The 27,895-nt window shown below is 38.9% G+C and overlaps 1 protein-coding gene across 8 annotated transcripts in view; it reads right to left on the bottom strand.

The window, feature by feature from the left end:
* dnm2a (dynamin 2a) overlaps nucleotides 1-27,895 on the bottom strand; it is a 60,684-nt gene that overhangs the window by 24,863 nt on the left and 7,926 nt on the right. For 3 of the 8 annotated variants that reach the window (XM_073856903.1, XM_073856898.1, XM_073856900.1), the window contains exons 3-15: nucleotides 19,777-19,846; nucleotides 19,440-19,593; nucleotides 19,120-19,323; nucleotides 18,745-18,843; nucleotides 15,847-16,007; nucleotides 15,298-15,440; nucleotides 15,089-15,224; nucleotides 14,900-14,967; nucleotides 11,264-11,402; nucleotides 7,405-7,491; nucleotides 7,248-7,318; nucleotides 3,741-3,789; nucleotides 605-637 (exon numbers count right to left, since the gene is read on the bottom strand). In XM_073856903.1, coding sequence (XP_073713004.1) covers nucleotides 605-637; nucleotides 3,741-3,789; nucleotides 7,248-7,318; nucleotides 7,405-7,491; nucleotides 11,264-11,402; nucleotides 14,900-14,967; nucleotides 15,089-15,224; nucleotides 15,298-15,440; nucleotides 15,847-16,007; nucleotides 18,745-18,843; nucleotides 19,120-19,323; nucleotides 19,440-19,593; nucleotides 19,777-19,846 — 1,414 coding nt within the window. Of the gene's footprint in view, nucleotides 1-604; nucleotides 638-832; nucleotides 845-3,740; nucleotides 3,790-7,247; nucleotides 7,319-7,404; nucleotides 7,492-10,528; nucleotides 10,668-11,263; nucleotides 11,403-14,899; nucleotides 14,968-15,088; nucleotides 15,225-15,297; nucleotides 15,441-15,846; nucleotides 16,008-18,744; nucleotides 18,844-19,119; nucleotides 19,324-19,439; nucleotides 19,594-19,776; nucleotides 19,847-27,895 lie in introns of all 8 variants that reach the window. The other 5 variants (XM_073856902.1, XM_073856904.1, XM_073856905.1 and 2 more) reach the window with 3 other exon arrangements.

Raw genomic sequence — 27,895 nt, 5'->3', positions numbered from 1 at the left:
CTAAACATTGCAGGACAGCGGCCCCCCAGGACCAGGAATGCCCACCCCTGATCTAGATACAGATATGTACCTTTGAGGTACTTAAATGCACTCTTTAGGGTACCACCCCAGTGACAGCTTCATACCCTTTTCCGTATGGTGGTTCTTTTAGAAAAAAATTGTGCGCCACATAAAGAAAAAAAACACATAATTTAATATTAGATTAAATTGGATGATTTCTTGGCCCCACCCACCCCCATGATAACCCAGAGGCTGATTCTCCACAAGGCAAACTCTGCTCACCCAGCCCGAGCCTCCAGAACTCGCATCCAGCCATAGGACAACCAAGGCCTTCTCTTCTCTCACAAGCAAACACACTTTTATACTCAATACAAAACGTAACCTTCATGCAAAAGTGCATCTGATTACCACATAATGGATGTACTGTGAAATTGTCTTAAAAGAAACTGTTAGTAAGGTTCGCTGAATTACGAGAATTACCGAATGTTAGGTGATGCCACTCATTACAGTGGACATTTTATGGTGGGTTTGAGTTCGGTTACCGATTACTTGTAACCGTAACTAGCTTATTATTATTATTATTCAGTTTTCCTCCGGACTATACCTTCTCAGCTTCACCTTCTCTCAGGCCATAAAGCTGCAGAGTAAAAAAGAAATAATCAGCTTTATAACACTCGCTGAGGAGTTTAACAGGGTGCCACCAAACAAACATCCCGCCCCCTCTGCTCAACACGAGCTCTGATTGGTTGATCTGTCCTGGCCTCAGTTCTCCTGACTGGATGAGCGCTGGTGACCTCTAACTGGGCGTGGCATGTATGATCGTAGTACTTACCAGTATTTCACCCTGCAGTGATAAGGGGGTGGGGTTTAGGGAAAAAGGACACACACGAAACAAGCAAAGCAAGAAAACAGTCCAGTAGGAAACAAAGAATGTGATGGAGTGAGTCATCAAAAAAGAGAGAAAAAGACAAGGATGAGAGCAGACAAATAGAGAGACAATGACAGACAGAGAGGGGGAGAAAGAGCAACATGCAATTAGATTAACCGAGTGTACCACAAAAATCTGAATTATCTAGCAGGATGCGTCATTGTCACAGTTCGATCCATGCACATCTGAATTACACTCCAAAAAAAAAACAGACTAAAAAAGTAAGTGTGTTAAAATAGTGCAAGACAAAAAATGCGTTGATTATTCATTGTGTTGTTGAGGAATCATGCGTAATGCTTGTGACAGTAATGCTGTGTGAGTCTAGTAAAAGCAGTTTCTCAAATGCAGGGGAGGACAAAAGAGGGAATAATCCTGTCTAAACTTCCACTTTTAATCAAATCAGAGTGCTTATAAAAATACTCATGTTACATGGACAATCTTTTGAGCTTTGTTCAACAATCGTTCATACAAACAGTTATACAATCATACAACCATGTCCTTACCAGGAGTAACACAACAATATTCAAGCCAGAAAACGCTGGAGCAGCCCATTTTCCAACCCGTGGGGGAAACGTAACTATTTTATGAGTTTGTGATTTTGTATGAATTTGTATGAAGTGGATCATACAAATCCGTAAGATTATTAAATTAAAAACAAGCATAAAGCCCCACCCCTAACTCCACCCATAAACCATGATTCGGTAGGGCAAGGGCAGATCATACAGGGCCATTTACACTATGGACGAAAACTATAGTTTTAAAAATCGTACTAAAGAGAAAAGAGAATAGCAGAGTTTACACCTCAACTATATCAATAAACATACAAGGAACAATATCACAGAAATCACTTTCAGAACAAATTTTCCCCATCTGATGAACGATAAACAATTGACAGCCAATCAAATCTATTCGAATTAAAAAGTTGCACAAGTATTTGAAATGGCATATGACACCATGAAGAAGCTCTTTGCTGAGGTCCATAACGCAAAGCAACGAAACATAACGCAACGCAAAGAAACGCAACGCAACAGAGCGCAACGCAACGGAGCGCAACGCAACGGAGCGCAACGCAACGGAGCGCAACGCAACGAAGCGTAACGTCATGCAACGAAGCGTAACGCAACGCAACCAAGGCAACAGAGCGTAACGCAACAGAGTGTAACGCAACAGAGTGTAACGCAGCGCAACGAAACGCAGCGCAACGCAACGAAGCGCAACGCAACGAAGCGCAACGCAACGAAGCGCAACGCAACGAAGCGCAACGCAACGAAGCGCAATGCAACGAAGCGCAACGCAACGAAGCGCAATGCAACGAAGCGCAGCGCAACGCAACGTAATGCAATGGAAGGCAACAGAATGTAACACAACATAATGCAACGGAATGAAACGTAGCGCATCGAAACATAATGCAATGAAACATAACGTAATGCAATGCAACGCAACAGAACGTAACGCAACAGAACGTAACGCAACAGAACGTAACGCAACAGAACGTAACGCAACAGAACGTAACGCAACAGAACGTAACGCAACAGAACGTAACGCAACAGAACGTAACGCAACAGAACGTAACGCAACAGAACGTAACGCAACAGAACGTAACGCAACAGACTATGCCAGTAGATAAGATGATAGATTACAAAAACTAGATTCACTGTTTAGAGATACGCTAAATGCAAAGACAGCATATTTTATTAAAGAAAATTACTTAATGCCATTAAAGGTTTAATTTAATGTAAGCGAATTAACAAAGTTAAAGCAACACTAAAGAGTTTTTGCTCTTTGCTCCCCCTACTGGTTGGAAGTGGAATTGTCCATTACCAATTGTCGTAAATAATTTAGCCTACTGCGGCAAAGCTAGCTCTGATTGGATTGTAGGTCTGCCGTAAAGCAAGTTTTTGTAGTTTTCACTCGAACTACAGGACCGCGACCCGACGGTTGGAAATTTCTTTAGTGCGGTTTTGGCCGATAGAGGGCTGCAAAGCGAATGTGAAAGTGCCGTTTACCCTGTTTCGAGTGGATGAATGACTGAAACTTTTTTGGAAACGTTATTTTAAAGGTAAAAAAACTCTTTGGTGTTTCTTTAACATTATTGTTTGGTGGTGTGGACGCTAATATAGCTATCATTATAGTTAACGATACCATTATCATTTAAGTGTAAACGGCCCTTTAAACGTACAAATGAGATTGTACCAATTCATACAAATGAGCCATCTTGTATAATAATTACAGATTGCCAAGAGAATGTAGCAGAGATTAAAGATTATATATTGGAGATTATACCGAACATGACTACCAGGAAGAAAGCTGTAGAAAGATATCCAATAAAATTACTTCATGCATGTCGCGGTTACATCAGAAACATATTATATCTGTATATCCTGTGCAGATCAGTTGTAGATCATTGTGTTAGCAGCGCAAAAGGTTATGGGTTCAAACCCAGGAAACACACCGGGGTTAAAAATGTACAGTATACCTTGTACCGCACTTTAAGTCGCTTTGGATTAAAGCATTTGCCAAATGCATAAATGTAAATGAAAATGTTATACGGACTGCACTGGTTTTATTGCCTGCTAGTTTATTAACTCATTCCTGGTTAGGACATGTTGTAAATGTGTTTCAACAAATGAACAAGTGAAAGAGACCGTGGGAAAATAAACTGATTAGATTTCAATCAGAGGGAGTGAAGAGAAATATGTGGCATTAAAAGTTATGCCCTTTATGTTTAGGGTGAATAGTGATAGTGAGATTGTGGGATTTGGGGACAGAAATAGGGATATCAGTGAGGTGTAGAAAGCTGAGAAAGTGGTACCTGGTTGGGAATAGGCCTTTTCTTGTTGACAACGTTCCTTTGCTGGGCACTGCAGGAGGGGGAACAAATACAGACAAACATTGATTAGACATTGATTGCATGATGCAGTTTGTATTGTGAGATAGCACGACAGTGCAGCTATGACTGTTTAAACCCCCTTGACGCTCTGGATGGGAGCAATAATGCCTTTGAAAAATTAAAGAAAGGAGGGAGGAAGAAAAGAAGGTCTAATTAACATCTATCTGAATGTGGGTGGGTGGTTGGTTGAGGGAAGCGCTAGCGCACTGTTGTTGCCGTACCCCGGTAGGGTACCGTCATCCATCCGTCTGAAGTCAAGACTGAAAGTGACGGCACGAGAACGATTAACAGAGGTTCCCTAACAACTTGCAGAATCACGCACAGCATGCGCAAGGGGTCAGACAGGCCTGATTATGTATGCGGTAACTCCAGACAACTATATGTTAAAGGAACAGTTTAACCAAAATATGAAACGTCACCCTCCATGCCATCACAGATGTATTTCATTTCAGAAGGCGTTTCACGCGCATATACGTCACGACGAGGTAATTAAGACAATCGCTACTTCCGTTTCATTGTGACTTTACTATAAAATTATTTGTTTAACTAAAGCAAGGAAGTCCTTTACATCTGGGATGGCATGAGGGTAAAGGATTTTCATATTTGGAGAACCAACTTTTCCTTTAAAGAACATGCGTGCAGACACCGCACATGCTATCAGTCTTCATTTGTACACTAGCCATCCGAGTCAAAAGACATGCACTTAGTTATGTCTACTGCTTTACCCATAATGCAATTGCTTTGAAACAGACCATCATGGTCCATTGCACACATGCATTACAGTTTCTAGGGAACACAGTTATCCAAGATTGGATGGCACAGGTCGGTGGCTTTATTAAGTGCAAGAATGATCCAGAGACAGTTTTACATGTCCATTTCCAACCCTAGGATTTGTTCCCTTATTTGAAAGGGTCATTAATAATAATGATGAGCCCTGCTCTGATTGGCTGTTTCTTAGAGCTGCTCACTTCAGTAGCTCTGTGTGTGTGCAAACAGACCTTATATGTTTGAGACTGTGTTTTTTCAGCATGGACCTGCAAAACGTAAAAGCCAATTTATACTTTTGCGTCGGGGTTACGCCGTAGGGTACGCCAGACGCTACGCACGTAGGCAACGCCGTCATGAGCATTTATACTTCTGCGTTTGTGTTGCTCTGCAGTTATCCGCCGAAATGCGTAGGAGGAAACACAATGCATTCACGCCGACCAATCACAGATCTTGCGGTCCGCGTCGTTTCGACGTGTAGTTACATTTTTGAGGAGGTGCACGTCAGGTACTGCGAAGGCTACGGCGACAGGGTTCGCGTCTATGCGTATGTAACGGCGTACATAACGCGCACCTAACGCAAAAGTATAAATTGGCCTTAACTGTAACGTCATTAGTAGAACTGCAGCCTAAACGTTAGCATATAGCATTAACTAGCATATAGCGCTAACTCAGCAGTCACAACTAAATTAATTTAATCTGTAATTTAATGTTGGGGCGTACATCACGACTGTAACGTCACAGTCGGTGTTATGTTGAGATTGTTCTGTTTTCCAGCGGTCTTTTGCATGCATGAGGTTTACATAAGAAAGGGGAAACAATCCCGTTTGAGGCTCACGATATGCCATTACCATATACAAAACTCTTATTATTCATCTATGCCAAGGTAAATACACGTTTACATTGTACGGCAGCTTTAACATGCTAATATTTAACATCTACAATTTGGATGTTAAGGGGAGCAACACACGACATCAATTTTAGTAACATAAATATAGGTATATATAAAGAATAAGGAATGAAAATATAATATATAAAGCATATATAAAGAATAAGGATAATAACAGGACGTTGAATTATTCAAAAATAATGCACACCTGAGGTGGTTATATGCAGAAAGGAGACGAAACGTATTGCGCATCTCATCTAAAGCCTTTGTTGCTAACTTCAAACGTTGTTTTACAAAGAAAGAGAGAGAGCAAAAGAAAGAGGGTGTCTTGTGTTTGAAGAGCAGTAATGAGAACAATGTGAGCAAGTTGGCCTATCAATTTTTATATATATATATATATATATATATATATATATATATATATATATATATATATATATATATATATTTTTTTTTTATTAGGTATTTATGTATATATTTGCTTTAGTTTTATATTATCAGAAATTAAGCAAAGAACAAATTGAACAATCAGGCAATCAGTGTTTATTTACCACACATATATTTATGCTTTATTTTTTTAATTAAATAAATCTGTTATTTTAGACAAATTTTGGCGTATATGGAACTGTAATGCGGTCAAGACGTGAAACTACTGTTTTCAACCAATCAGATGAAGCGTTTAACATCCCCATGGTAAAAAACCCTTTAAATATACACTTTTTCTGTGTCTTCGGCAGACATGATTCAGATGGGCTAACTAAATTGTGACAAATGGAAACGTTTAAAGGGGACATTTTTATAAGACTTTTTTAAGATTTAAGACGTGTTCGCACGCAGGGCAGACGCTGGAAGAAAGTACCTATTTTGTCTGCTGTGTTCCGGGCTTTGACGAACCTTGTTTGCGTGTCCAACATTACACAAAAGGAAAATGTTTCTGCACATTTGGATTCCGTGATTCCGTCCGCGTTATCCACATTGCGAAAATCATAGGGCTCTACTTATAAATGAATAACTTGCCTTATCTTACTCCACTCCTTCAAGTCCAACTGACACTGTGATTGTAAACCAAGAGCGCGTGCCGCATCCGGAAGTGCTTGCGCAACATTATGCACAGTGCGTAAACATTATCGATCACTCATCGAACTGCCGTTATCGCTTTATCGGCAAAATTTATATCGGTAAAATTATCGTTATCGAATTATCGCCCAGCACTAATGTAAAGTTTTAGCTCAAAATATCATATAGATCATTTATTTTAGAAACACATTTATGTTAAAATTGCCACTTTGTAGGTGTGAGCAAAAATGTGGCGTTTTTGGGTGTGACCTCTTAAATGCAAATGAGCTAATTAAATGCAAATGAGCTAATTAAATGCAAACACTGATTGCCATAATAGTGGTGTCATAAAATTGAAAATCAATTGTGCTGTCAATTATTTTCTCTTTCCCTCTGCACTAAATGGCAGTGCTGAGGTTGGATAGTGCAGATTAAGTGGTGGTATTATTATAATAAGATCCCCTTATGACATCACAGGGGAATGGGTTGTTACTGGGTTGTTCTTTAACCCCTTTTTAGGTTGATAGAAGCACTGGGGACCCAATTATGGTACTAAAACATGTTAAAAGTCAGATTTTCATGATTTAAAAAGCATAGCAAGATGCAACATTCCCTAGAAAGCTAGACACTCTTTCTGGTTAATTAAAGTTTGGAGGTGGTATCAAACTTTGAGGTAAAGGGACCAACAAGTGCTGATGCGCTAGATGCGTTTTACATACTTTGCGAATCCAATGAAGTCCTCATGATTGGTGTTGATGTACGACAGCTCAATGTCGATCAGCAGAAGGACCTGGTAAAAAAAACAATCAAACTGAATTAGGAAATTCAAGTCAAAAAACAAAGTGCTACAAGCAGAAGTTCTCTTATATATCGCACCTGGTCCTTGGTCTTGCCTTCTCTTTCTCTGACGTGAGAAGTGACAATCCTCTCGGTTTCCTCTCGCAGTCTGGGGTACGAGTTCAGCTGTGGAAAAAAACGCCACATAGATGCAGCAAAGGATGTACACGAAAACCACAGCCACACGCGCACAAACAATCGTACTGTAAGATGACAGCATAGAGCCTCCATGCACACACTGCAAAAAATGACCTTCTTACTTAATATCCTTGTCTTGTTTTTAGCACAAACACCAAAAAATATTTAAATTAACATGCATTTTCATGATGAACAAAATTACCTGAGGGTCTTTCTATAACTATTTGATTTGTTAAAAGTGTACATTCGGCCACATAAATGCGTCTTGGCAAAATGGATTTCAATCTGATCTTCTACTCCTGCGCTAAATTCAAATACACTATTCATTACTCCACCTTAAAAAAATACAACTTAAGACGACGCTTATCATATGCAACTTACTGTATTTTGGGCAGGGGATACGCGAGCAGTAAAGAGCAGCAGGAGATTGAGACGGCGCAATGATTTACAGGTCCATGATGGGGGATAAGCGCTTCACGAAACGCTCTTTCAAATTTGTATTTCTTTGTTTAATATAATCGAGTTTGTCATTGAACTCTTTTATTGCTTCTAGAAAATTTTTACCCACTTTTGACGCTCCATAAAGCATGTCATCTATTGGCGCTTTTCCATTGCATAGTACCCCACAGTTTAGTTCGGGTCGGGTCAGCTCACCACACTTTGGCGTGGTTAGCTTTTCCATCGAGTTTGGTATCACTTCGTTGTGGGAGGGATTATAGGCGTGTCGTTATATTTGCGCTGCATTCATACTGCTGTGACATCATACAAGTGAGAGCGTTGTTGTATATTCCAATACATTTATTTATCAGTCTGCCACAAAATTAAAATTGGCCACTGCAAATAGATGTTTGCACATCGTGTTTATCACTACCTATGTCTCACATGACAGTTTCTGTTCAAATACCCGACCCGTGGCGTCAGTCGACGGCGCTCCGCTGAGCCTCATTGAAGTTGCATTTAAGCATATATAATGCTGACGTGCTCGTCGCAAATGTGCCGCCACAAACTGCAAGTCTGAAAAAAATCGTTATGGTGACCCTGATTCTCAACCTGTGGATGTTTTTCATTGCTAAAATGGAGTTTGGGAACTTATGGCAGAGCACAGATGACAACATGTTTGCTTGAGACAGCGCAAGCTAGCACTATAGGTAAAGCTAATCTAGATTATAGCGATGACGCGTAGTGACGATTCTCTCAGACCAATCAGTGATCTACAGTGTTTTCGCGTCACGTTTGGTATCAGCTCGGGTCACTTGGAACCCCAACTGAGGTGGTACGAAAAAAGTATCGGGTACCACGTACTACACCTAATGAAAAAGCTCCCAAAAGTAAGCTGACCCGACCCAAACCAGACCAAACCGTAGAGTACCATGCAATGGACCGCGCCATTTGTTTGTTTGCCTCTTTGCCAGCTAACTATTTGGTGACGCAATTACACTTGATCTTTTTACAATCGGATAGCTATCTGATCAGCAAAAACGCATGAAGAGACCAGGTGTAAAAAGGCTCTAAGAAAATAGTCTAGTTTTTAGACAAAAAACAACAACATTAAACAAGCAAAAAAAAATCTGACAATGGGTTAAGAAAAAAAATTGCTTACACCATTGGCAGATTTTTCCCTCAATTTTTTTATTCAATTAACTTGTATATCTTAAAATAGTCTAGTTTTTAGACAAAAAAAAACATAACATTTAAGTGAATGTGTGCTTAAAACACACAAAAAAATCTGCCAATGGGGTTAGAAAAAACATATTTAACTTTTTTTTAAACACTTAATTTAACCATTGGCAGATTTTTTCACTTTTTAATTCACTTAAATTGTATATCTTAAAATAGTCGAGTTTTTAGACAAAAAAGCATAACATTTAAGTGAATTTGTGCTTAAAACGAGCAATAAAATCTGCCAATGGGGTAAGAAAAAAAATCTTGAACTTTTTTCTTAAACACTTAATTCAAGAAAAATGTAAGAAAAATTTGCTTACCCCATTGGCAGATTTTTTCACTTAAAATTTTTTTATTCGCTTGAATTGTATCTTAAAATAGTCGAGTTTTTAGAAAAAACATAACATTTAAGTGATTTTGTGCTTAAAACAAAGCAAAAAAATCTGCCAATGGGGTAAGAAAAATATTGATATTTGATATTTGTACCGAAAACAAGACAAATATACTAAGTAAGAAAGTCATTTTTTGCAGTGCAAGAAAAATCAGAGTTTGGACAAACACACACACATGCACAATCAGCCATTTCAGAAAGTTGTACAGGAAACAGTGCAATAACTTCCAGCCAGGAATGGATATCAAATCAATCAATCAATAAAGTTTAAAGAATCATACACAGTTTCCTGTAGCATTGTGTTAGCAGCACAAAAACAATGGGTTTGATTCCCAGGAACACATATACAAAGATTAAAAATATGCCCTGAATGCAATGCTTTGCATACATTTGCCTGCCAAACAGATAAATGTATACCTTTAGAAATCTGAGGTTCAATTTAAAAAACAACCATTCGTGGGCTGGAAGTGATGCAGTGAAATGATTCAAGTAAAGCAAAGAATTGAAAAAAGATGGAAAGAAAAAGTGACATTGGGAATTTAGTCAGGCAGTTCCTCTTACAACCACAAGATGGCAAGTGAACAAATCTTTGTTGCTATGGCAACAGCAGCAGCCTTTTATGTTGGGCTGATAGGTTTGTCCTGGCTAACTGATGCTCTACTAAAGCAACAAAGAGTCTGAGAATGTGAGGGTGGTTAGGAAATCCTAGACCTGGAAAGCTGCAAGCGGATTCAACTAGGAAACTCCACAGTTTTCCAAGCAAATGCGTGTCATTTGTTGGATTCACAGAGGCTATGAAAATGTAAGGCGACGAGTACACCAATGGCAGTAACATGAATACATTTCAAATACACCAGATGGGCGTGGCAGAAGGGGTGTGGTTGATTTCATACAGATGGAAAGCTGATTGGGCGAGGAATGTTGAACAGGGAGGAGTTACGCTATATTTTCCACTTCCTCGCGACTGGTTACCTTGCTGGCACTTTTCCGGACGAGGGTGGTGAGTTCGGTCAACACCAGGTCCACACATTTCAGGCTGGGCTCTTTCAGATTGCGAATCTGTTTTTTCACTATCGTCTCAAAAGCAAGGTCAGGGGTGAACAACCCCGTTCTGAGTGGGCGGCAAAATTTTTGGGGGTGTGTTTGATTGGGTTAAAAGAGGACAGAAAAAGAGAAAGTAGACAGAGCAAGGAACAAGGGAGAGAGAGAGACAGTTTAGTGGATTATTCATTGCTTATCTATGAACAGATACAACATGAGGTCCAAAAGGGACAGACGCAGGTATGAAATATTACACATTTTTAAAAATTATCGAGTCTATTAAAAGACAACATGGCAAAAATAAAAAGTTGCAATCTTAAATTTCGACTTGGTGTAAACCAATCCCCAATACATTTGATCTGGTCCATTCACAGTTGGGACCTGCGGCTTATCCCTTTTAGACGACCGATGACCAGAGGTAGTATCTCTCCGCTCATCTTCACTTCACAAGACCTTCACAACACCCCAACACACGACAGCAGAGCCTGCGGACGGGGCGGCCGGAGGTCCGAGGGGGTCACACGAACCCGCAAACACGCACCAACTGCTCGACTTCTAAATCTCCCTCTCTGTGCTTTTCACCAAAAGCACACTTGGTTTGTCTCGGGTGCTGTGTGACCCCCTCGCCGGAAGCCCCCCTGTGGCCAGGCTGGGGTACTGCAGTACCTTGCTGGTGCACTGCCTGAACGTGTTGATGAGCTCCTGAATGACCAGATCGATACATTTCAGACAGGGCTCTTTCAGCTTAATGATCTGCTTTTTCACGATGGCTTCAAACGCCAGATCTGGTGTGAACAGGCCAGTTCTGAGAACGCACAGGGACACAGACAGCAAGACGTGAGAAGACGGAGACGAGAGACAGACATAAAAGAGAGGAGGAAAAAAATTCAAAAAGACAAACATTTGTGACAATGGCGTCATGAAAAAATACTGGAAGTGAAACCAAGTGAGGAGAAATAGGCTACTAAAAGTAAAGGAAGCGTGGGTGACTTCGGAGGAAAGAGGCAGAAAAAGACACAGGTTTAGTTTGAATGCACTAAAAACAAACAATAAAAGACAGTAAGTGAATAAAATAGAGAGACAGTGTTTCAGTTGTACTGTAGGAAAAAACTTTTAAACAATTCAGAGACACCAGACATTAGGCTGTGCCCTCACCACACAATATTTACTTTTATGCTGCAAATACTGTGTGCTATGCGTTGATATACATTGCAGCTAGGTGTTTCTATTCCGAAATTAATCTCATAAAAGTAAACATGTTCCTGAAAATGATCTCACAGGGGAAGTACATTTCTGACTGTCACGTCAAGCTTGACTACTCTTGCATTTAGACACAGTTTAAATTAAAGCGATACGCCAGCCAAATATCAAAATTACCACATGATTTACTCACCCTCAAGCATTTTATCTGAGATACACATGTCTATCATCTTTCAGACTAACACATTTGGAGCTATTTTAGTAAATTCCCTTGCTTTTCCAAGCTTATAATGGGAGAGAACGGGTCAGGGAACAACAACAGACTTTGAAGCCCAAAAAAGGCGCATCCATCCTTCACCACACGGCTCCAAAGGGTTAATAAAGGTCTTTTGCAGGTAATCGATGCAGTATTGTAAGAATAACATATAAACTATAATAACTAGCTTCTGGTTATGCTGCCAACTTGGACTCATTTGGTTAATGAGAGTCAATGCACATGCCCATGCCAACCAACATTTATACTGCAAAAAATGATTTTCAAGAAAAGAATTCTTAGTATTTTTGTCTTGTTTTCAGTAAAATATCCAAAAGTTCTTGAATTAAAATGCTTTTTCTTGATGAGCAAAACGACCCAAGGAAATAAGTCTAGTTTTTAAACGAAAAATGTCAAATTTAAGTGATTTATGCATAAAACAAGCAAAAAAACTCTGCCAATGGGGTAAGCAAAAAATCTTGAACATTTTTCCTAAACAATAAGTTCAAGAAAAATTCAAAAAAATTTTGCTTACCCCATTGGCAGATTTTGTTTGCTTGTTTTATGCACAAAATCACCTAAAATAAATCTTTTTGGTCTAAAAACTAGACTTATTTTCTTGGGTCGTTTTGCTTATCAAGAAAAAGCATCTTACCTTAAGAATTCTCAGACATTTTTTACTGAAAACAAGACAAAAATACTAAGAACATTTTTTCTTGAAACAAATTTTTTTGCAGTGTAGCAAAATAAGAGTTTTTGTTTGCATCATATACGTGTGTGTGAACTGTGTATACTGCAAAAAATTACTTTCTTAGTATTTTTGTCTTCTTTTCAGTAAAAATATCCAAAACATTTTAAATTAAGATGTATTTTCTTGAGCAAAATGACCTAGGAAAACAAATGTAGTTTTCAGACAAAAAACATTTAAGCGAATTTGTGCTTAAAACAAGCAAAACAATCTCCCAATGGAACAAGAAAATTTTTCATGAATTAAGTATTTATGAAAAAAATAAACTTATTTCAAGAATTTTTTTCTTACTCCATAAGCAGACCCCTTGCCAATCCCAAGCACCAATTTAATTAAAGTTTATGGGGCCGTTTCCCGAACAGGGATTAGACCAGTCCAAGACTAAAATAAATGTAAGAGCTGTCCAAACTGAAAACAACTTGCACTGACATATCTAAAATACATCAGTGCCCTTTGTTTTGCTTCAAAATGCACAGAAGTAAGTTTGTTTATTAAGGCATGTTTAATAAAAATAGTTATATTTTCTAATTAAACTAAGGCCTAGTCCTGTCTTAAGCTAATCCCTGTCCGTGAAACCACCCCTATATTTTTTACTTATTTTCCTAGGTCACTCTGCTCATCAAGAAAATACATCCCAATTCAAGAATCTATATTTATATTTTTACTGAAAACAAGACAAAAATATTCTAAGTAAGAAAGTAATTTTTTGCAGTGTAATAATGTATATATAAATATGCACACATGCATGTATAATTTTAAGAAAAAAAATTATATATATATAGAATAATATAAATTATAAATAAATATACAAATGTATATACCCATGTAAACATTTCTTAAATATATACATGCATGCAAGTGTGTGTGTGCATCTATCTATACAAAGTTATTATACACAGTTCACACACACATATATATGATGTAAACAAAAACTTTTATTCTGCTATAGATTAATTGCGATTAATCATTATGCATCCCTAAACAGAATATAAAAAAGGTTTTCCATCAACTTTTAGATGAGCACATTTGGAGTTATTTTAGTACATTTCCTTGCTTTTCCAAGCTTATAATACACTTTGAAGCCTCTAAGGGGTTAATAAAGGTCTTTTGCAAGTAATCGATGCAGTATTGTAAGAAAAATATCTATATTTTTTTTACAATTAATAAACTATAATAATTAGCTTCAGGTAACGCTGCCCAATTGGACTCACTTGATTCATGAGAGTCACACCTGCACAAGGTACCCAGGGCAACCAATGCTAACTATGCTAAAACTCTTGCCTGAGTCCAAGATGATGCCGTTACCAGAATCTAGTAATTACAGTTTATTAAGTTTGAAATGTGGATATTTTTATTATAAAATTGCATCGAGTCTGTGAGGTGCCTGCCAAACAACATTCTATTAATAGCCTAAATTTTGATATTTATTTATTATATATTTTTATATTTGCTTGGCTTTTATGTATGTTAACATTTTAAACAATGATAAAACATATCAACAAGTAAAATAAAATAAATATTATAAAAATTAAGTAAAACCAAAACGTTTTGAGTAGACAATATCAATAAATTATTGTTTTATCCATTGTGGTGTCCCTGCTCACAAAAAGGTTGCAGACCGCTGCCTTAGATCAATAGGTAAAGAACAGTTGGTCTTTCGCTGCTATCCGATAACATCTAACCACAAAAGCAATCCAGTCAAATGCGTTTTCGACTACCTAAATGTGATCGAAAGCGATGAGCTCAAAACATTACACACCCTGCTTACACCTGTATTTAGCTTCAACTTGAAATCTGATCGACCAAAACACATCTTAACACCAGGTGTAAACATGGCCTTAGTGTATCTTACATAGTTGACCGATGATATTACCCCATTTCTGTAGTATATGCGGGCTGCTACAGCCCGACGGATGACAAGAAGAAACATGTCAGGTAAACAATATTGTGTTGTGAGAGCACAGCCGCGCCATAACATGAGTGAGAAAGATAACGTTTGACTGGAGTGAGAAAGTGAGGGATAAGTAAGTCAACAGAGGATGTAAGAAGTGCCGTGGCTTGCTCCCGAACCAGTGCTTGTTGTCAATGAGACACCACTTGCCTGACACCATGGACGTTCTTAATGGCGTGACTGATTTCTCGCCGTAGCTCCTTCTCATCAAACACAATCTGTAAGAAACAAAGAATTTGTAAGAATGGCTGGTACACGTTGCAACTTGTTATCTTGAGATCAAAGACATATTTTGCAAGCTCTATAACAGCTTATCAGATACAAAAACCCGCCATCTACCTTGACCAACTCAAAGGGGAAACGCTCATGGAAAATTCGGTTGATCCTAGCACCTCCGGAGAGCTCCGCCGTGTCCACTTGGTCTCCGGACCCCTCGATGCATTTCTCAAAGTCCACTCCAAACTGCTGGACCATCCTGAATACAACACACAACATTACAAACATCTGCCTCTTAGTTTACGGCCAGGATTTTATGAGTATACGCTTACTGTAGCAAAGCTTTGGTCTTTCGCGTCGGGTCATCCGGGCGGAAGTTTTTATACTCTTCAACCTCCTTCTCCAGAGAGAGCAGCTGGGACTGGAGTTTACTACGTAAGCCGGGCAACGTGTCCCTTATGTGGTTGGTCAATTGCTGAAAATAAAAGAAGCTGTTGATGCACTTTACATGAACATATCTTATCATGTTGATGGCTAAAAGCATAACGAAATAAGGAAAGGAAGATGGGAAGTTCGGAATAACAGGCATTCCAATTCTGCAAACACAACATTTGAGTGCAAAATCAATAAAAATAAAAAATGAGAATGAGGGCTGTGTTTGACAAACAAACCTTATTTTTCATTGATGTTCAGCTTCATTAACATAAACGCATAAAAAGTTGATATGTGTGCCCTTCATCTCTCAGGGAATGTTAACTGCGTTGCCAAATCTATTCATAGATTTAGGTGCTAACAAAGTTTGTTACTCCTGTATGGCTTTTACATCTACACATCGGTAAGCCCAGGTGGAATAGGCAGACTTTTCTGCTTTCCAGTCTTACCTGGTTGAGGGTCTTTTGAAGGTGCGGTGTTCCCATTCTTTCAGCCATGTGTCTGTAACTGGGATGTGACAGGAAAAACTTCCTCTCTGCTGCCAGTGCAGCACGAATATCTTTCCTGCCATCTATATCCTTCTGACTCCTGTTCACCACGCCAATATAACCTGAGGTAGAAAAATTCATTTACGCTCTCATTCACGTACTGAATTGGATTAAGTACCTATTATCGACCAATGAAACGAAATGTTATATTATAGTTGGGGTGTAGTATGAATACATTTCAGACATTTATCTTTTAGGTAAAGCATTTGGATTTATTTTGATTTATTATTGGATTTTTCTTGTTCGCTGTTTTTTAGCACAAGATCTGGCAACACTAGTCAGCAAATGGTCATGCCTCTGTTATTTTCTGCACCAAGACTTTTTCCCTTTCTAGAAATTAATTTTTTCAGAAGAGAGACCGGTCATGTCCATGATGCACGTTTAAACAGTTCATTAATTAGTTATTTAGTTCGGTTATGTACACACTATGCAGAGTTTCTGTAAATGCAGTTGTCACTACCTGCCTTTTGCGGGATTTAATTCGGCTGTAGAATGTGGTTGTCAGTCCCATAAATGACTGAACTGTGTGTGTACAGAACAGGATTAAGCATTAAAAGGTGAAGTGACAACCCAATTAATATGCAGTGTGTACGGGACCAAAGATAGTAGGGATGTTTTTTAAAGAACTTGTTTGTCTATTAAACGCATGAGAAAAACCACAGGTTACCATTACTTCTCTTTCTTTGCACAGAGCATTTAACTTACACCCGCCAGTTTACATTTTCGACAAAACCATCAGCCATTGTTTTGTATATGAATTTTCCTTTCATAAGACCCTTTTCTTTTTCCATTTCTGTTTGTTTCTGCGTAATTTGTGCCCGTCTTGGCAAACTGAGTCAGAATTTTCAAAAATTAGTTATTTATATTTTGACATTGACTTTAAAACAATGCCTGATTTGTTGGAATTTGACAAAACATGACAGAGCTACACCTGTATGAAGTTGACAGAGTCAGCAAAGTTAATTTTGAGAAAAGTCCAAGATTTTATTACCGGATCCATAGCTTAAATTCTCCGGTAAAACTGGTCACACACAAAGTCAAAAGTTTATTTTCTAATTCCTGAATGTTTTTAAAACCGAAACCAAAATCTCAGATGCTCAAGTGGATAGACAACCACCCTTTGTGTATTAGTTTAGCATTTAGAAATCTTAGAAATCGTACAAAAAAGATAATTTTAAATGTTCAACGACTATTCAACGAGTATTGGGATTGCTAAATGTACTTATTTTTATTAAAAACTCTGATTCATTTAGACAGCACGGGTCACATTTACTGTCTAAGGCTGCGTCTCAATTTAACCAACTATGGGCTAGACCAGTTGGCCCGCAATCACCTTTAATTTGGCCCGTCATGCCACGTGAGATTAGGGATGGGCGATAATTTGCAAGCGATATCATGCATATCTTGTCAGTAAAGCCGGTTCCGTGATTAGCAGTAAACTACGTTGATTGTCAGTGAACTACGGCTTTGTGTAGTAAATGCTGCTCCATCTAAGAGCAGGTAATGGCGATGTACTATTAATCATGGAACCGACTTTACTGACGAAATGGGCGTGACAATCACATGCAAATTATCGCCCATCCCTACGTGACATAAGGAAAAAGGATAAACGTCACTGATGCAGATGTTCATATTTGTAATTAAATTTTTTCTAAAATGTAAAATTTTTTGTTTGATTTGTACATTACAAAAATGTAAATTGAAATTAAATGCAAGGAATTAAAATGAATAAATGTTTTTAATGTGCATGTATACTTGAAGGTGTATATAGCATGCATCACGAAACTCAAAAAAATCGGGTACTATAGGCTAATAATAGTACCCGATTACACACAGGCAAACAGAAATGTAAAAATAATTGGCAAAATTATTTCTTTTTTTACAACAGTTACCTTTGAAAATAAAACTGCATTTGTTATGCATAAACAGAGTAATGTTTGCTTACTTATTTTTTTAAATATTACAAAATTATAAATTAGGAGAATCGAGGCATTTTTAATTTGTAGTAGTTTGGGCACCCTTGGGCTAGACCAAGGGTCAAACAGAAATTGTGCGTTGCATCAATCGCACATTAATAAAATTTGTGGCGTTAAAGGTGCAGTGTGTAAATTTTTGTGGCATCTAGTGGTGAGGTTGTAAATTGCAACCAACGGCTCACCCCTTGTTTTGAAACGCATAGAGAAGCTACGATAGCCACCACCGGAAAAACATGTCATCGTCAGACACAACTTAGTAAAAAAAGTTTGTCCATTAAGGGCTTCTGTAGAAACATGGCGGCACAAAATGGCGACTTCCACGTAATGGGGACCCTCTGTGTATGTAGATAAAAACGTCTCATTTTAAGGTAATAAAAACATAAAAGTTCATTATAAAAAGGTCTTCATACACCTCTGATAATATAGTTTTGTATATTATTTTGCATTTCTGTCAAGCGATACGTCTAAAAAGTACACACTGCACCTTTAAAATGAATTTGCGCTATTAATGTGTTCATTTTGACAGCCCTAATCCTAATATAAAGGCCTAGCAATGAATTCATCTAAACTCTGTTTGGAAAACCGCCCCATAATAATTGAATGAGATAAAGGATCTATCAGTTGAAAAGCACTTAATTTACTCAATTATCCTCCAAAAGCAACATAGTTACTAAATACTTCCAGAAAAAGTGACTTTATCACGATCAGGAATGCCAATGGCTATACAAAATGTAATTGTGTTGCCGATTCAGTTAACTGAACAAATTAATCCCACATCACAGACAACTAATAGCAGAAAACTAGATCATTAAAAACCACTCACCTCTGCGCAGTGGTAAGAGTTTATTCTCCAGGATCTCTCGGGCGTCCGTGCCCTCATCCATCAGGTCCAGTTTAGTAATCACACCAATAGTACGCAGTCCTATTAATAAACAGATAGGTTTATGTCCTATCCACAACGTTCCTGCACATTTTGCATATTAACTTTTAAATTCACTTCTCCAATGAACCACTTAAACCAATTTGTGAACCAGTCCAACTCAAAAGATAACTATATTTTAATCTAGGTTTCTAGTCAATTAAATGTTTTATTAATAAAATATGTAAATTAATTTCCAAGACTTCACCAGGCCCAAAAAGCAACATTTGATGTACAGGAGCCCTGTCTCCACCTTTTCTCATCACAACCATTTCCTACCTTGAGGGTCCACTTCTTTAGCCATCTTGAGGGCATCCGAGTTGGCCAGGTCAGTGTTGGCCGGCGTGACGGCCAGGATCAGACAGCTCTCCCTAGTGGTGAACTGCAGAATCATGTCTCGAATCTGGTGCTCGATATCTGGCGGCTGGTCGCCCACAGCAATCTTGGTCATGCCGGGCAAATCAATGAGAGTCAAATTCAATACTGCCACACAGTAAGAGAGAAAAACAGACAGTGACATTTTAAACAATGGCTGCTCCTGTGATTCAGTTTGCAGAATTAGGGATTCAGTAGCGTTAGGATGCCCCTTTCCACATTACCATTCGGAGAGTAGACTCTCAAGTTGATGGGAATAGGAGAGATGCCCTTATTGGACCCGGTTATCCTGTCCGTCTCCGCTTCGATTTCCGTCCGGACCTCATCAAAGTCCACAAACTTCTTCCCTTTGCAATGTAAAAACTCAGCATATTCAGCAGGCGGGGAGATAGAGATGACATTTTAGCAAGAGAGGAAACCGGTCCTAATGTTTTGGCTTCACTTTTCAGGATGTGTGTCGCCCCTCTGGTACCAGCATAAACCACTCATACCATGTTGTGTATATGTGTTACAATATATTTCACATAGATCAACCACATAAACCGATTGACACCCACCAGCTTTGTTGTTAACTAGCTGCAGGATGAGAGGCCTGCGGGTGACGATGCCTGAGCCACGAGGAAGGAAATCCCTGGAAAAAAAAGGAAAAGAAAGTGAGTATGAGACGTCTCGTGGGGTCTTAAACCTTTAAAAAACTCTTATGTCAATCATAGCGATCTGACTCGATTTTCAAAGATGGCAAGACTTTTCAAATAATTCATGAGCGAGTGGGCGAGTGTTCAGAAGAAACCTCTTTGCATTCATATCAGAAGAATGCACACACGAATGAAAACGCTATCTGATCCCATGTAGCAATGAATTTTAAAACGCACTGCCACCAACGTTCTTAAGAAGCTTGGCAAATGAATTGGTATCTCAGACTTATAATAACACCGTGGCGTATTACAAACACCCTCTGAGATCAGACTGCAGTGAGCTGGGCGATTTTAGCCTTATAGTTGAAAATTCATAAATCTAATAACAGAGTAAGCAGTCAGGCAAGCATCACTATTAAAATAGGCTTAGGGGGTTGTTTAAAATATTAAACATTACTATTAAAGTTTAATGTATCACATATTCTGCAGAATTCTTCCAATAGAGAAGAATGATAATGAAAATCGTGTTTTTTAAGCAGATGTGTCTCGGTATTGTTGAAAAATGTGATATGTGATATACAATATGAAAATGCTTAAAGTCGCCATGAAGTGTTTTTTCCCCATGGTGATGTAAAGCAGACTGAAACGGCTTCTGAAATTAATAAAAGTAGAGCTGGACTTGTATTCGTCCATCGAGAACTGACTGGATCATTTGAAGATGGGTCACGTTGTTATTTGCTAATGGCTGCAATCTTTTCCCGGGTCCCGCCCACCTGCCATACCATGACCGGATATCGTTTTGAGGAGATTTGGGTTTTTTATTTAATATTATGAGGGCACATGATTTTTTTAAAATAATAAAGCTCACAGATAAGTCAGCAAAAAAATACCACAATAATCCAAAGCAAATTACAGTTTTTAATTTCAATTTCATTGCAACTAAGTTTGTAAAATCAAATTCAATTATAATATTTATAAAACTAACATGCGTTTCACATTCTTTCTGGAAAAAATAAAGCATCACTCTATTTTTGTCTCGCCAGTTTCTCTGCTACTTGCATCAAGCTAAAACTTGACTATACGTAACATTTTGAATTGTTAAATAAAGCAATAAGCCCCAAGACGCAGTGGGTTACCATGTCGTGCCTAACTACGCCCCTTAGCTGTTATAAAATGCACTGTAACACCACTGCTTCGCGGGGCTTATTGCTTTTATAAAACGGTTACTTCATATGCACAGCAGGATTTCATAAAATAAAACACAAATAAGTTGTAATTATATTAGTACACATATTACTCTTCCACCAAACAAACACTGTAAAAAAATGATGTGTTAATTTTTTACACATTGTGTGTGTCATGCCATTTAACGCGTTATTTCATGTTAAAATAAATGAAAGGGACAACACAAGTTGTGTTGGGAACAGTGATGGGAGTGATGCGTTGCAAAGTAATTTCGTTACAGTAATTCCACTACTTTTAGCGGTAATGATGTAACTAAGTATTTTTTTATCAAGTAACGCAGTTACAATTACTGAAATGTAAATGAGTTTGCCACTCACATTACTCTATTTTGTGAAAAATTAACACTTCCAGTCAAGACAATTCTGATCTAACGTCGCATGACTGTGGTGGGCGGCACAATGAATAACACAGGTGTATTATTTTAGGGACAACACAAGGGACAACACATTTAATGTTAAGTGTTCAGCTCAAAATTTCATATAGACAATTTATTATAACATGTTAAAATTGTCACTTTGTAGGTGTGAGCAAAAATGTGCCATTTTTGGGTGTGTCCTTTAAAATGCAAATAAGTTGATTTCTGCACTAAATGGCAGTGTCGTGGTTGGATAGTGCAGATTAAGGGGTGGTATCATCCCCTTATGACATCACAGGGGGAACCAAATTTCAATTAGCTATTTTTTCACATGCTTGCAGAGAATGATTTACCAAAACTAACTTACTGGGTTGATCTTTTTTTACATTTTCTAGGTTGATAGAAGCACTGGAGACCCAATTATAGCACTTAAACATGAAAAAAGTCAGATTCTTATGATATGTCCCCTTTAAGACATTTATCTGGTGGACGATAAACGGGACAATTTAGTAGACAATAAATCTAAATCGACAAAAACACATCTTAATACCAAGTGTAAACAGCCTCAAAAAGACAACTGGTCAAAATTTATTTGACTTATAGGCGCTAGGGGTGTCACGATTCTCCAAATCCTCGATTTGATTACATTTTCGATTCTGATGTCACGATTAATTTCGATTCTCGATTTTTAAAAGAATTTTTTAAGACAAACAATTATATGCCTTTATTATTATTATTATAATTATTATCGTTTCACATTAACATGCACATTGCGTGCTTTTCCTCGCATGGGGGTTTGTGGGCTTTACTTTACGCGAGAGAGCTTGTAGAGAGAGAATTCCTTCTTGCACGCAGATAGATTTAATGCGCCCGTCTTGGACTCCTATTATCTGAAATAAAACCGGTGTGTCAAGCAGCTGCGCTTCTCTCTGTCTCAGGTGCACGCGCTCTCGCATCTGTCCAAAGTCTAAACATAAACTAAAGTAATAATCCTTACATATTTGTTCAGTTTCATGCGTTTCATGTGAGCTGAGGCAAACTATACCTTTTGTTTAAAGTATAACCCGCTGCATCTTGGCGGCTCTCTCGTGCACGTGCAGAGAGCTGCGCTCTGTTCGAACTCCGAAGGCAGATCACTAGGTAGTAATCCTGTTTATGATATGCATTTCAAGGAGTTGTAGCAATACATCCCTCGTGTTTAAAATATAAATCGCGGATTCCGATTGATGGATGTTTTTAAAGGCACTTCTGAGAGTTTATTTTACCCCGCTTGGCAAGCCGACCGGACGTGAAATGGGGGCGTGGCAGCATCGACGATCCCATTTTTTAATTCGAAGTTCGAGGTTGTGACTTAATTTCGTTCGATTTCGATTTAAAATCGAAATCGTGACACCCTTAATACGCGCACACAGACGTTTGATGCATACACAAAATTCAGCTAAAGAAACAACACACAACTTTAATACGACTTCTAATTCGCAACAACATAAAAATGATCGACATCTGAGGAATGCTTTTACTAAACCTCCAATAGTAGAACTCCTTGTGGCAACCATAGGAATGCAACAAACGTGCAATGCGCTACAAATTATTGAAATGTTTTGACACATTTCACCACACAAGCTTACGTACATGAAAGCATTTGCTTTCACTTTGGTACGTACTAGCAAGTTCCAGGCATGCAGGGTGGGAATAACAGATAGGCACTGCCAAATGCCTACAGTTTTTAGTTTTCCTTTCGAAAAGCTTTAGTGGTGTCCCTCATGCCGAGGATGAGTAGAAATGTCTGCGGGTACGACTGTAGCCTTCCGTAATGAGTGTGCACAACACACCAGGAGTTCCTGCTCTACATCTGGCTGTGATTAAAGCCTGTGCAGTCAGCTGTGAATCTAGACGCTATTTCGTTGAATGCACCTCGCGCAGAGCCCAAGGGGATAGAAAGATCACGCTTTAAAAAGACACAAACAGCTTATGAAAAAGGAAAGACCAGACACAAAGAGATGAGACAAAACTAAACCACAGCTTTCAAGTCTGCATACATGAAAGGCAGCCTGCAAAGACAGCATGGCCTAGCTGTATGACAACAGTGAGTATGACAACAGCCAAAGCCTGCAGGCTACCAGGGAGTCAATGAAAACAGGCCATTGACAGTCATGTGTCGCTCTTACCCTGCATGTATGCATGCATGCTTCTCGGCTTACACCAACTCTTTGCATACACCCAGTGTTAAACACTCAATAAGTTGCAAAAACCCACAACACAGGAAACAACACCCTATAGTCCAACAAAAGCAACATTTTACAATTACCATTTCTCACATAAACTCACGTATTGCCAGAGCAAACAGGCAGGTGGGCCGATGTCCATTATTCATGCGCTGTAAATGATAAAGGAGGCTGAGCAGATTGTGTATCATTTCATCCATAATGCATGCAAAACTGCAGAGCGGCCGAGAGAAGGGAATTAAAGAGAGAGAAAGATAGACGGGACACATCTCACTTTTCAGTAACAGTCAGCGTGAGTCTCTCTCCACCAGCGGGAAAAATGGGCTAATCGGCTGCTCTCATTATCCAAAATATGACTGTGAAAGCAGAACACCCAACATCCAGCAGAGTCTGCTCACTAAAAGACACCGAAGAGGACATATGATGGACAAAAGAGTTGATGTAATGTATAAACAAACTATTAGGTAAGAAATACACAACCCCACCCTGAAACTATGCAGTATACACAGAAATGAACCTGGTACACATATAACCACCCAGGTATGTAATAGGGAACATTTAGAAAGGGGGCGTGAATGTGCTTTCGACCAATTCTTGGAAATGTCATTTGTCCAGCATAAAGCTCGAATTATACTTCTTCGTCAGACCTACACTGTACCCTCTACGCCAGGTGTTTTTAAACTGTGGGTCAGGACCATAGACTGTAATAAATATGGACGTAGTGTCTGTGATGTCACCCATAGGTTTGTAAAGAGCTTTTTTGGAACCAATAGTTGGTGGGGCCTACCGTCGCCATCTTGCCCACGCGTCACAGCCATCACTTGCGAATAACCAAAAATGGGAAGAGGCGGAACGAATAGGAAGTAGGTGAAGTGGCTGGTTGCGGAAAGCAGGACAGGACAATGACGGAAGCAAAAGCACAAACGGACACAGAAATATATTTCGAATAACGAAAAATTTTAATTCTCATCAAAGTCTAAAGTTGAAGCAGGGTTTCTGCAGGTTTCATAAAGTCTAATTTAAGACCTTTTTAAGACCATTATGTATCAACTTTAAGAATTATATCACGACAATTTTATAATCTAATGTGCATGTGCCCGTGTGTTTTTAAGACCTTTTATCTTTCACGACAAAAAACAAAATGTTTTTTCTAGGGGTGTGACAAAACACTTCCCCCGCAAGATGAAACACAAGATTGGGTTTATTAGAATAAGACAAAATGTTTGAAGTTTGCGGATATTACTAAAAACAGGGTTCCCACACCTAAGTTAACCTTAAATTCAAGGACCGATCAAGGACTTTCCAGGTCCAATACCCTCAAATTCATGGACTAAATGTGGGGACACATTTTAAGTGAGAGCAAGGTTACATCGTGTTACCTTTTAAGATACATTATTACAGTTCCCTTTCAAGGGAACTCGCGCTGCGTCACGGCGGTGACACTTTGGGGATGCCTCCAGGGGTAAGTGCGTCTGAATGTGTATATCAAAGGAGCCAGGAAGTATATCGCTATCTGAAAGATTGCCAAAGACGGTAGTATTTACAGGGACGCAGGAAGTATGGCAAGGGAGACGCAGCGTCTCGTTCCCTTCTCAGGGAACAACAGTTACATACGTAACCAGAGACATTTTCATGTGTCAGCACAAAGCATTTTGGTATGAATCAACATTTGCATACAGAAGATATAAGCATTTAAAGCGAACAGTTTAGTATGTGTGCACTTACAATCTTCTTGGCGGTGTCGGTTGGACAACATTTTAAAACCTTTGATATGCAGATTTAAGACAATTTAATGGTCATTTTAATGCTACAAAATGTACGATATTTTAAGACTTTTAGGATCCGCGGACCCCCTTTAAAGATTAAAATTAGTTTATTCATCTGTGGCAAAATTTTCTCACCAGCACATCCATGAAGACTCGATTAGTTGTGTTTATTTATATTTTGACATTTAAAGATGTTTTACTATTTAAAAGCAGGTGAGTTTAAGTAAGTTATACCACAGGTCTGTCTGATTGGTTGAGGAAAGTTCCATGGGTATGCATTTTTTATCGATAACCGCACACCTAACTGTCAAGTGTCTTAAAAAGAGGTTTGTGGTAACCGTGGTATAAGCGGAATAATTGACTCCGGTCCTTTAAATTATTTAATAATGTCTTCTTTACGACGCTTCTCATCGTGCCGCATTACCACCTTGGGTGTGCATTATTTTCTTATAATTCAATGGCCTGTCGTCAATTATTCCTTACTTATTGCCTTGAAAGTTATGGCTGTGTGGTAAATGTCAATAAAAGTGGTGTATCGAAAGGGACTTCTTTAGAAATTTCAAGGTTTTCCTGTTTTGGCAAACTTAGTAACAGGGTAAAGCACAGGATGCAGTCAGTCAACACGCTAAAACTGTCTTAGGGAAGTACAACCTCTCTAAAACCAGTGTCAAATGTATTAATGCTAAAAAAGGATTTTAGTAAACATCAGCAACTTGACACCTTTCCTGAACAAATACACTTCTGCATGGCGATCAGCCAATTGGAGGACAATAATAGAGGCCATGATATTTAGGGTTGGATACCGAAACCCTAACGTAACACTAAATAAAGGGTGTTTAACAGGGTACACAGCAAGTGTTGGATTCGCTGCGCAGCTGCGCTTTCCTCATATAGTGGAAGCGGTTTGTGCAGTGACAGTCTAGGCGGTGCTGGTATCGCCGTAGCGGAGCGGACGTTGCTATGGGGGCTGTTTACACTTGGTATTAAGATGTGTTTTCATCGATCGGATCACAAGTGGACGAGAGAGACACATTACGATTACACCTGGTATTTAAATCCGTCTCTTTTGTCCACTTTCGACCGCTTCTGTGCTGAATACTATGAGGGGGTGGTCTGTGAGACGGTGGGCGAGTCTCTCTGCTGTCATTCAAACCCGAGCGGGAGTAATTATGAGTTTATATGGACGCAAATTAATATTATGTCGGAGTGCACTGCTTGTTTAGCAAGTGAACATGCTGCACAGTGTTTTGTACATGAGTATGTAAGAGCTTTCTTTGAATTTTCAGCGCAATTGATGAAATAGGATCACACAACTTTCACACGCTTTCAAAACGAAACTACGGAGATCAGCCGCTTAGTTTTATCAATGAAAGGCTAAAAATAGCGCTGTTCACCGAATGTCCACGCCAGAAGTCAAAAAAGACGTAAAACTTGTGTTTAATACCTCAGATTAGATAAATGGGCGGAGAGAAGGCGGTCGCGTGGGGCTGTTCGAACGCATTCAACCACATGTGCGTTCCACAACTCCAAAGCGATCCGATCGAAAGTGGTTTCGACCACCTCTGGATGTGGTTGAAAGTGGTCGAAAGTGGACGAGCTCAAAAGGTTTTGAACCTTGTTTACACCTGGCATTAACGTCGTCCACTTGTGATCCGATCGATGAAAACACATGTTAATACCAAGTGTAAACAGCCTCATGGTTTCAGTCAGCAAGGTCCAATTTGTTTTTACTAAAAACTACAACAAAAAAAACACGCCGAAAATTCATTTTCCCTACTTTCCTTTAAACCTGTTTTTGACAGTTTTTAGTTGGTCAGGCTGGGAAACCAGCTGACCCACCAGCTTGACCAGGCTGGTAGGACCAGCTTAAATCAGATACTACCATCTTAAACCAGCTAAGCTGGCCAAGGGTTTTGGGTTTTCAGTTTACGACAGGAGAGCATTGTGACCGCCTCTTTATTTTTGATGAAAGTTTGGACCCATGCCTTTTTTCCACATGCATTGTCCGTCCCTAAACTGTGTTGTTTATGTAGTATTAGGACGCGTTGTCTGTGCAGGGCTGAACATAAAGGACTTTTCAAAATAAGTGTTTGTTGCGTCATGTGAACCATGTGCATGATGTGTTTTGTCAAAAGAAGTGCGTGCTGCACACGCGTCAAAACCGTTTATGATAAAAGAGACGCTCACGTTCACAAAATACAAGCAAGACACTCCCTTAACAGTAAACTCTGATTACGCATGAGATTATGCGAGTATTTGACAAACGCGAGCATCTCTTTTATCATAAACCCTTTAGACGCGTCTGCAGCAAGCACTTATTTTGACAAGACATGTGATGCACACAGGATCTCACATATTTTGAAAAAAAAAAGAGGAAGAGAAGAGGCACAGGCCAAGATTTTCATAAAGTAATGAATTATTTTTTCAGTTTATATTCACCATACCCATTTCTAT

This window comes from Misgurnus anguillicaudatus, chromosome 19 (genome assembly GCF_027580225.2).
Source record: "Misgurnus anguillicaudatus chromosome 19, ASM2758022v2, whole genome shotgun sequence".
Lineage (NCBI taxonomy): Eukaryota > Metazoa > Chordata > Actinopteri > Cypriniformes > Cobitidae > Misgurnus > Misgurnus anguillicaudatus.
The sequence above is the reverse complement of the archived record's forward strand: the minus strand, read 5'-3'. Positions and strand labels throughout refer to the sequence as shown.